The sequence below is a fragment of the Microcebus murinus genome, chromosome 6 (genome assembly GCF_040939455.1).
Source record: "Microcebus murinus isolate Inina chromosome 6, M.murinus_Inina_mat1.0, whole genome shotgun sequence".
In the NCBI taxonomy this organism is placed as follows: Eukaryota; Metazoa; Chordata; class Mammalia; order Primates; family Cheirogaleidae; genus Microcebus; species Microcebus murinus.
In genome coordinates, this window is record NC_134109.1 from 72,704,054 (window position 1) to 72,715,267 (window position 11,214).

The window sequence follows — 11,214 nt, forward strand, 5'->3', positions numbered from 1 at the left end:
GCCCCCTAGAAATGGTCACCAACCAAAATCAGGCAACCAAAATGACAGAAGAGGAATTTCATATGTGGAATATACTTAACCAAGGACGTAAAAGACCTCTACAGGGAGAACTATGAAACACTGAGGAAGGAAATAGCAGAGGATGTAAACAGATGGAAATCCATTCCATGCTGGTGGATCGGCAGACTCAACATCATTAAAATGTCTATACTACACAAACTGATCTACAGATTCAATGCAATACCTATTAAAATCCCATCAGCATTACTCACATATTTAGAAAAAATAATTTTACGCTTTGTATGGAACCAAAGAAGACCCCAAATATCAAAAGCAATTCTAGGCAACATAAACAAAATGAGAGGCATTATTATGCCAGATATCAAACTATACTACAAAGCTGTAGTAATTAAATCAATATGGTATTGGCACAAAAATAGGAATATTGACCAGTGGAACAGATCTGAAAATCCTGATATAAAACCATCCTCATATAGCCATCTAATCTTTGACAAAGCAGACAAAAACATACACTGGAGGAAAGAATCCCTCTTCAATAAATGGTGCTCGGAAAACTGGATAGCCACCTGTAGAAGGCTAAAACAGGACCCACATCTTTCACCTCTCACAAAAATCAACTCACTCTGGATAACAGACTTAAACCTATGGTATGAAACTATTAGAATTCTAGAGGAAAACGTTGGAAGCACTGTCCTAGACATCGGCCTAGGCAAAGAGTTTATGAAGAAGTCCCCAAAGGCAATCACAGCAGCAACAAAAATAAATAAATGGGACATGATCAAACTACAAAGCTTCTGCACAGCCAAAGAAATAGTCATGAAAGTAAACAGACAACCTACAGAATGGGAGAAAATTCTTGCATCCTACGCATCTGATAAGGGGCTGATAACTAGAATATACTTAGAACTCACGAAAATCAGGAAGAAAAAATCAAATAACCCTATTAAATGTGGGCAAAGGACTTGAACAGAAACTTTTCTAAAGAAGACAGAAGAATGGCCAACAAACATATGAAAAAATGCTCAACATCTCTAATCATCATGGAAATGCAAATCAAAACCACAATGAGATATCACTTAACTCCAGTGAGAATGGCCTTTATCAAAAAGACTCCAAACAATAAATGCTGGCGTGGATGCGGAGAGAGAGGAACACTCCTACACTGCTGGTGGCACTGCAAACTAGTTCAACCTTTGTGGAAAGCAATATGGAGATACCTTAAAGTGATACAAGTGAATCTACCATTTGATTCAGCAATCCCGTTACTGGGCATCTACCCAAAAGATCCAATGACACTCTACAAAAAAGACACCTGCACTCGAATGTTTATAGCAGCACAATTCATAATTGCAAGGCTGTGGAAACAGCCCAAGTGTCCATCAATCCAAGAATGGATTAACAAAATGTGGTATATGTATATCATGGAGTACTATTTAGCTCTAAGAAACAATGGTGATATAGCACATCTTATATTTTTCTGGTTAGAGCTGGAACCCATACTATTAAGTGAAGTATCCCAAGAATGGAAAAACAAGCACCACATATATTCACCAACAAACTGGTATTAACTGAGTAGCACCTAAGTGGACACATAATTACTACAGTAATAGGGTATTGGGCAGGGGAGGTGGGGGTGGGTATATACATACATAATGAGGGAGATGTGCACCATCTGGGGGATGGTCATGATGGAGACTCAGACTTGTTGGGGGGAAGGGCATTTATTGAAACCTTAAAATCTGTACCCCCATAATATGCCGAAATAAAAAATAAATAAAAAAAAAGAAAAAGAAAAAAACATGTCTCAAAAAAATTTTTAAAGTGGAAATTATACCATACATCTTCTCAGACCACATGGGAATAAAATTAGAAATCAACTCCAACAGAAACTCTCATCTCTACACAAAGTAATGGAAACTATACAACCTTCTACTGAATGATTATTTTATTAAACAGGAAATCAAGATGGAAATCAAAAGATTCTTTGAACTAAAGGACAAAGGAGACACAAGCTATCAAACCTGTGGGACACAGCTAAAGCAGTCCTAAGAAGAAAATTTATATCCATAAATGCCTACATCCAAAAGACAAAAAAGTCACAAATAAACAATCTAATGAATCATCTCAGAGAACTGGAAAAGGATGAGCAAACTGACTCCAAACCCAGCATAAGAAATGCAATAACAAAGATAAGAACAGAACTAAATGAAATTGATAACAAAAAAGCTGTATGGAAGATTAATAAAACAAAAAGTTGTTTCTTTGAAAAAATAAAATTGACACACGTCTTGCTAGATTAATGAGAAGCAGAAAAGAAAGAACTCTAATAACCTCCATCAGGAATGAAAAAGGAGAAATTACAACTGATGCCACAGAAATACAAAACACCACCTATGAATACTATAAAAATGTCTATGCATATAAACTGCAAAATGTGGAAAAAATGGACAAATTTTTAGAAGCACACAACCTCCATAGGCTCAATCAGGAAGAAACAGAATTCCTGAACAGACCAATATCAAGGACCAGAATTGAAACAGCAAGAAAAAACTTTCCTAAAAAGAAAAGTCCCAGACAAGATAGTTTCACATCTGAATTTTACCAGACCTACGAAAAGAACTGGTGCCTATTCTGCAGAAATTATTTCACAAAATCAAGAAGGAAGAAATACTCCCCAACACCTTTTATGATGCCAACATCACCCTGATACCAAAACCAGGAAAGGACACAATGAAAAAAGACAACCACAGACCAATATCCCCTATGAATATAGATGCAAAAAATCTCAACAAAATCATAGCAAAACAAATTGAGGTGCTTATCAAAAAAATAATCCATCACGACCAAGTGGTCTTCCTCCCAGAGATGCAGGGATGTTTCAACATAAGCAAATCTAGAAATGTAATTGACCTCATAAATAGAAGCAAAAACAAAAACCATATGATCCTCTCAATAGATGTAGAAAAAGCATTTAACAAAAATCAACACCCTTGTATGATAAGAATACTTAACAAAATAGGCATAGATGGGACTTACCTAAAAACCATGATAAAAGCCATATATGACAAACCCACAGCCCCATCATACTGAACCAGGAAAAAATGAAAGCATTCCCACTTAGCACTGGAACCAGATAAGATTCCCATCTATCACCACTTCTATTCAAGATAGTGCTGGAAGTCCTAGCCAGAGCAATCAGACAAGAGAAGAAAATCAAGGGCATCCGAATGGGAGCAGAAGAGGTCAACTATCACTCTTTGCTAATGATATCATCTTATATCTAGATAACACCAAAGATTCTGCCATGAGACCACTGGAATTGTTAAACAAATTCAGTAAAGTCTCATATTACAAAAATCAATGTACAGAAATCAGTAGCATTCCTATACGCCAACAACAGTCAAACCAAGAACCAAATCAAAGACCCAATACCCTTCATAACAGCAAGAATGAAAATAAAGTACCTAGGAATATATTTTACTAAGGAGGTAAAAGACCTCTACAGGGAGAACTATGAAACACTGAGGAAGGAAATACCAGAGGACGTAAACAGGTGGAACACCATACCATGCTCATGGGTCAGCAGAATCAACATTGTTAAAATGTCTGTACTACCCAAAGTCATCTACTGATTCAATGCAATCCCTCATTGTGGTTTTGATTTGCATTTCCCTGATGATTAGAAATATTGAGCATTTTTTTATATGTGTGTTGGCTATTAGTCTATCTTCTTTTGAAAACCTTCTGTTCACACTCTTTGCCCACTTTTTAATGGGGCCGTTTGATTGTTTCTTGCTGATTTTCCTGAGTTCTATAGAGTCCAGGCATCAGCCCATTAACAGATGTATAGCATAGAAATATTTTCTCCCATTCTGTAGGTTGTCTATTTGCTCTGTTGATTCTTTTCTTGGCTGTGCAGAAGCTTTTTATAATAATTTTATCAGGTCCCATTTATTTATTTTTATTGTTGCTATGGTTTCCTTTGAAGTCTTCTTCATAAATTATTTGCATAGGTAAATATCTATAAAAGTTTTTCCAACCCCTTCTAGAATTTCTGCAGTTTTTATGTCTTAGATTTAAGTCTGTTACCCTTCATGAGTTAATTTTTGTGAGTGGTGAAAGGTATGGATCTTGTTTCAGTCTTCTACACGTGGCTATCCGATTTTCCCAGCACCATTTATTGAACAGGAATTCCTTTACCTAGCGGATGTTTTTTCTCCTTTGCCAAAGATCAGATGGGATTAAGAGGATGGTTTTACAACTTTTTAATTCTTGGCTGCTTTATATAAGGTTTTACTTGCCTCTCTGTTCTGATTTCTAGAGTATGCAATCCTTAATTATCACTCTTAACAAAGAAGTCCCCAAGAGATATCCAAGATAATTATCTCCATGATTGTTATTCTGTCCAGCACATAGATAGGAAAATTTCACACAAGGGACTCCCTCATATAATGAATATATGTCAGGCTGAGGAGGGAAAGCACTTCCACAGATACAATCTACACCCAACAATGGACATCATCTCAGACACACATCAGAATAGAAGACTAAAAGAGAATTTGATCTTAGACATAATATGTTTTTAGTAAGTTATTTAATCTCTATTTTTAAAGATAATTCTCAAAATATTTCAGTGTATCTATTTCCTGCATGCCCACCATACCTGGATTTGAGAATGGCTTATTTAGCTTCTGACATTTTCATAATATAATACATAAATTTTTTCCTCCTATCCTATTCCTACTGAAATTTCTATGGTCTTAATGCTTTCTGTATATTTTCTGATTCATATTCACAACATGTCTATTACATTTTGTGTCTTCTCTTTTACAAATGAGGAAATGGAAACAAAAATGGGTTTAGATTAAAGTCACAAGATCAACAATAATAGAGTGAGATTTTATATGAGTTCTGAATAATTTAAAAAGCCTATGATTATTCTACTAATTCTCATAAATATGGAATTAATATTGAGTAAAATAATTACTCCACAAATATTATAAAATATTAACAATTTTTTAAAGTGGGAAAAAACAATATGATTTATTTTTAATAAACTGTTCCCTAGGAAAGTACATGTTTACATTTAACAGATTTCTCTAACACAGTTGATACTACTTTTGCTATTAGCTATCTTCTCTGTTACTTGTTTCAATAGGTATAAAGCTAGTTATTGAAAACTTATCCTGGAAAGGTTTGTCTTGATAGAAAATTACTTTTCTTTCAAATAAAGATCAGATTGTTCAAGTTTCTCAGGGGGCATAGTCTATTGGGTAAAATTTCAGGATATTATCTTTAGAAATTAGATAATTTCTATTATGGAAGATATATTTATTTCTAATTTAAGACTGTTACCATATATATCCTTTTTCACAGCAAATGCGTGCTTTGCCAAGTTTCTTTATGAACATTTCTTTCTATCATTAATCTATGCATAAGGATATGCATTTTGAGTATAATGGAAGGGGAAAATAATGCTCATGATGTGGTAATGGTTTACACATTTCGTTTGTTCTCACTGGTACCACCCTGGAGATTTCAATGAATAAAAGATGAGAAACTTAAAAAGTGAAACAATATCAATGAAGATAATTAATAAAGGGTGAAGGGATATAAATGATTATCTTTCCAATATCCAATTTGAGAAGAATTCTGAATTTACTTAAGAATCAATATTATAAGCAATATTATTATTATATTCAGAGGTAAATGATTGGTAATCACTGAAGTTTTAAGTTTATGGATGCTAAGCATCAAAAACAAAAGATATACTTTTCTACACAAGTGTGTAATTTATTCTTACCTAGAAAAGATAGATAGATAGAAAGATAGATAGATGAAATCAATGATATATAGATAAACAGATAATAGATATCTCATAATTTTGATGAGCAGGAGATAGTAATATTTCAAACCCTAGAGATTTCTCAAAATTCATTCATATACTTGAAGGTGAATTTTTTTAATAAAGAGAACTCAGTGCTTTTATTTTTTTATTAATTAATTTTTTATTTAGTTGACACATCATAGTTGTGCATAATTATGGGTTATACCGTGACGTTTCAATGCATGTATATATTATATAATGATCAAATCAGAATAGCTACCATATCTATCGCTTTAAATATTTATCACTCCTTTGTGGTGATAACATTCAAAATCTTCTTTTCTAGCTATCTTGAAATATACACTATATTGCCACTTGCCATAGTCATCCTATTGTATAATAGAGCACCAGAACATAGTCTTCCCATTAACTGTAACTTTATAACCCTTGATTAACCTCTCCTGTTCCTCCCCTCCCTCAACCTTCCCTATTCTCTGGTAACTACTCTCTACTTCTATAAAATCAACTGTTTTAGATTCTACATATGAGTGAGAACATGTAGTGTTGTCTTTCTGTGACTAGCTTATTTCACTTAACATAATGTCCTCCAGATTCATTGATATATCTGCAAAGTACCAAATTTCATTCTCTTTTGTGGCTGAATACTATTTCATTGCATCTATACACCATATTTTCTTTATCAGTTTATCTGTAGATGGGCATTTAGGTTGATTTTACTTCTTGGCTATTGTTAATAGTGCTACAGTATACATAGAAGTGCAGATATCTCTTACACATACTAATTTCATTTCCTTTGGATGTATACCCAATAATGGAATTGCTAGATCATATAGTAGTTCTATTTTTAATTTTTTGAGTAACTTCCATCCTGATTTTCATAATGGTTGCAGTAATTTATATACCCACCAACAGTCCAAGGTGTTCCCCTTCTCCACATCCTCAGCAGCATTTGATATTTTTTGTCTTTTTGATAATATTAATAGCTATTCTGACTGGAGTCTGGTGATATCTCTCATGGTTTTCATTTACATTTTCCTGATAATTAGAGATAGTAGGCATATTTTCTTATATCTTTGGCCATTTGTATGTCTTCTTTTCAGAAATGGCTATTCAGGTCTTTTTCTTATTTCTAAATCACATTACTCATTTATTTTCTATTGAGTTGTTTGAGTTCTTTATATTAATAGATTCTGGATATTAATCCCTTGTCAAATGCATAGTTTGCAAGTACTTTCTCCCATCCTGTGGGTTGTCCCTTCACTGTATTGATTTTTTGTTTCCTTGTTACTGAAGAATTTTATTTTGATGTAAAAATTGTCTATTTTTGTCTTTGCTGCCTGTGGTTCTAAGTCTAATTCAAAAAATCCTTGGACAGTCCAATTTCATGGAGTCTTCTCCCTATGTTTTCTTCTAGTAATTTTATAGTTTGGAATCTTACACTTAATTTTTTAATTCATTTAAAGTTGCTTTAGAGAGAGGGGTCTGGTTTCACTAATCCCTACGTTGATATCCAGTTTTCCCAGCACTATTTATTAAAGAGACTATTCTTTCTCCAATATTTTCTCTTGGCATCTTTGTTGAAAATTAGTTGGCTATAAATGCATGGATTTATTTCTGATCTCTCTATTCTGTTCCATTGGTCTATGTGTCTGTTTTTATGACAGTACAAGGCTGTTTAGGTTACTATATCTTGTAGTACATTATTAAATGAGGTAATGTGATGCCTCCAGCTTTGTTCTTTTGACTTGATTCCATTTGTTATTTGGGGTCATTTGCATTTCTATATGAATTTGAAGATTTTTTTCTATATCTGTAAAGAATGTCATTGGTATTTTAATAGTGATTGCTTGAATCTGTGTATAGTTTGTTTAGTGTTTGTTAGTGGCTTACCATATGGTCTGTCATAGAGAATGTTCCATGTGATATTGAGAAGACATGTAGTCTGCAGGTGCTAGGCAGACTGATCTGTAAATGTCTATTAGTCCTTTATGCTCTATAGGGTAGTTTAAAGCTGATGTTTCTTTGTTGACTTCTTTCTAGAAGGTCTGTGCATTACTGAAAAAGGAGTGTTGAAGTCCCCTATGATTATTGAATTATAGTTGATCTCTCCCTTTACGTTGTTAGTATTATCATTATACATGTAGACATTCCAGTGTTTGGGATATATACATTTATAATTGTTATATCCTCCTGCTATACTGATAGACAAGTGCTTATTGATGTCATTTTGTTACCTATTTCCTACTTGTGTAACTCTTCTCTTCCTTTCTTCCTGTCTTCTTTTGTGGTTAAGTGCTGTTCTCTGATAGCATGCTTTATTTCCTTACTTTTATTTTTAGTATATTTATTATAGGCTTTTCCTTTGTGGTTACCATGAGGCAACAAAAAATATCTTAAAGTTATAGTGGGTAATTTAAAGCTGATGACACATTAACTTTGCTTATAAATTAAAGAAAGAAAAACTAAAAAAGTGTACACTTTACACACACCTACATTTTTACATTTTGATGTCTCAAATTAACATCTTTTTATACTAACTATCACTTAACAAATTGTTGTAGCTATTACTCTGTTTCATAGTACTATCTTTTTTGGTCCTTATACTAGAGATATGAGTAATTTAGACACAATTACATTATTAGTATATTCTAAATTTTTCTGTATACTTATTTTTATTAGTGAGTTTTATGCTTTCAGATTTTTTGTTGCACTCTAGTGTCCTTTTCTTTAAGATAGAAGAATTTCCTTTAGATTCCAGATTTTTTCCCTAATCAATTAAGTTTGCTAAATGAATTTCACTTAATTGTAGATATTAATTATATGTTATGTGCCTGGTTTTGTATATAAATCATCAGGCCAGATATTTATTACCTTTATTACCTTTCTATGTAGTTTCTGTCTAAAAGATTGTCCCTACATACTGTGATAAGTTAAAAAATTGGTTTTATGATGCCTAAGAGAAGAAATATAGAAAAATAATAATGTTACATAATGTCATTTGTATCAAATTTCAATATAGTTTCACCATCTTCTTTCTAAGTAAGTGTATTTCCTAATTTTTAGTTATTTAGTGTATTAGTTGTTAGTAGTTCCTCATTCAGATTCTTATTATAGGACTAGTGGAATGGCTGGTTAGTTGCCAAGTGACACAGCAATCTTTTTAGCTTTTCCACTCCTCATCCTTATTTCCTCATTCTCTTCTTTTTTTTTTTTTTTTTAATTATTTTTTTTATTTTGGTATATTATGGGGGTACAGATTTTAAGGTTTCAATAAATGCCCATTTCCCCCCCTCCCCCCAAAAGTCTGAGTCTCCATCATGACCATCCCCCAGATGGTGCACATCTCACTCACTATGTATGTATATACCCGCCCCCCTCCCCCCTCCCACCTGCCCAATACCCTATTACTGTAGCACCTATGTGTCCACTTAGGTGCTACTCAGTTAATACCAGTTTGCTGGAGAATATATCTGGTGCTTGTTTTTCCATTCTTGGGATACTTCACTTAGTAGTATGGGTTCCAGCTCTAACCAGGAAAATATAAGGTGTGCTATATCACCATTGTTTCTTAGAGCTGAATAGTACTCCATGGTGTACATATACCACATTTTATTAATCCATTCTTTGATTGATGGGCACTTGGGCTTCTTGTGAGAGACCCCTCTCAATAAAGTAAATAAACAATTTGCATAACAATAGCATCTCAGGCTCTATTTATTGGAAAGCCTATCATAGGCAATTAGCTTCTCTGTTGGACATAATACCATGTATATAGGACCAAGATTTTCTTCACATATTATACATTTTACTGTCAGATATAAATGCTTAATTTTAATATTAACACAAAATTCTAAAAATTAAGTAATCTTCCTACTCCCAGTAACTAAGAATTTAATCTTCCCTCTAGGTTATTTTAGAGGATACACTGAATTAAAATGGATGGAGGAAATCAGTCCATAGTGTCTGAATTTGTGCTTCTGGGACTTTGCCGCTCTTGGGATATTCAGATCTTACTCTTCATAATATTCTGTATGCTTTACCTGATCATTGTATCTGGAAATATTGGCATTGTGATCTTAATCATTGCTGATTCCCATCTCTATTCTCCCATGTACTTCTTTTTGGCCAACCTGTCCTTTGTTGATATGTGGCTCTCCTCAGTCACCACTCCTAAAATGATCACAGACTTTCTCAGGGAGAACAAAACCATTCATTTTGGAAGCTGCATGTCCCAGATCTTCTTTTCTCATTTTATTGCAGCATTTGAGATGATGCTACTGGTAATAATGGCCTATGACCGCTATGTGGCCATCTGTAAACCACTCCACTACTCCACCATTATGAGTCTCCAAAAGTGTTTTGGGCTGGTGGTGACTTCCTGGACCATTGGCTTTGTGCATTCCATAAGTCAAGTGGTTGTAATTGTTCAGCTGCCATTCTGTGGTCCCAGGGACATAGACAGCTTCTTCTGTGATACACCACTGGTAATCAAGCTTGCCTGCATGGATTCCTATAATCTGGAAATATTAATGAAGGTTCACTGTGGCGTTGTGGGCATAACCTGCTTTATTCTGTTGCTGATATCCTACACGTATATTCTTCTCACTGTCCAACAAAGCTCTAAAACTGGGGCATCTAAGGCACTCTCTACCTGCACTGCCCACATCACAGTGGTGGTGCTCTTCTTTGGACCCTGCATCTTCATCTATGTGTGGCCACTCAGCATCACCTGGATGGACAAATTTCTTGCTGTGTTCTACTCAGTTATTACACCTCTCCTAAATCCAGCCATTTATACCCTGAGAAATAAAGAGATGAAAAATGCTATGAAGAGACTTAGAAGCTATTACAGGGATTCCAATGTTAATGTGTAATGCTCAGAAGCTTCAATGTGAATACTTGAGATTGCCTATATTTACCTTGTAAAACAGATTGGGAATTCAGGGCATTTAATTTATGTCTGCATGTTTTTATTGTCTCTAGAAACAAAAATAGGGTTAATAAAATTCAGGGAATTTCAACATTTCCTAATCAACTAGCAGAACACCATGAAAAATTTTTCTAAAATACAAACACTAATAATCCTTCATTATGAGAAAATTATCAAATCATTTTTCCTCTGCCTTTAACTGCATTAAAGAAAATCCTGTAATATTCAACAAAGCCATATGTCCATTCTGATGGATTGCATCCAAATGAACTTTTATTTTGAATTTTCTCTGAAACCCACTGGGAAAAATAGTGTTTTTGTAGCATTGATACCTTCTTCTAATCTTCACTTGCCTTTTGTCTAAAGGCAAAATATCATTTTGTTCTTAACATAGCTTCCTACCCAAATGCTAATG

The 11,214-nt window shown here is 33.9% G+C and overlaps 1 protein-coding gene across 1 annotated transcript; it reads left to right on the forward strand.

The window, feature by feature from the left end:
• The first annotated feature begins 9,804 nt into the window (after positions 1-9,804).
• On the forward strand, positions 9,805-10,743 carry LOC105864586 (olfactory receptor 4K14-like). The gene has a single exon (XM_012752563.3). It carries the CDS (start codon positions 9,805-9,807, stop codon positions 10,741-10,743), a length of 939 nt encoding a protein of 312 aa, XP_012608017.3.
• Positions 10,744-11,214: the final 471 nt, after the last annotated feature.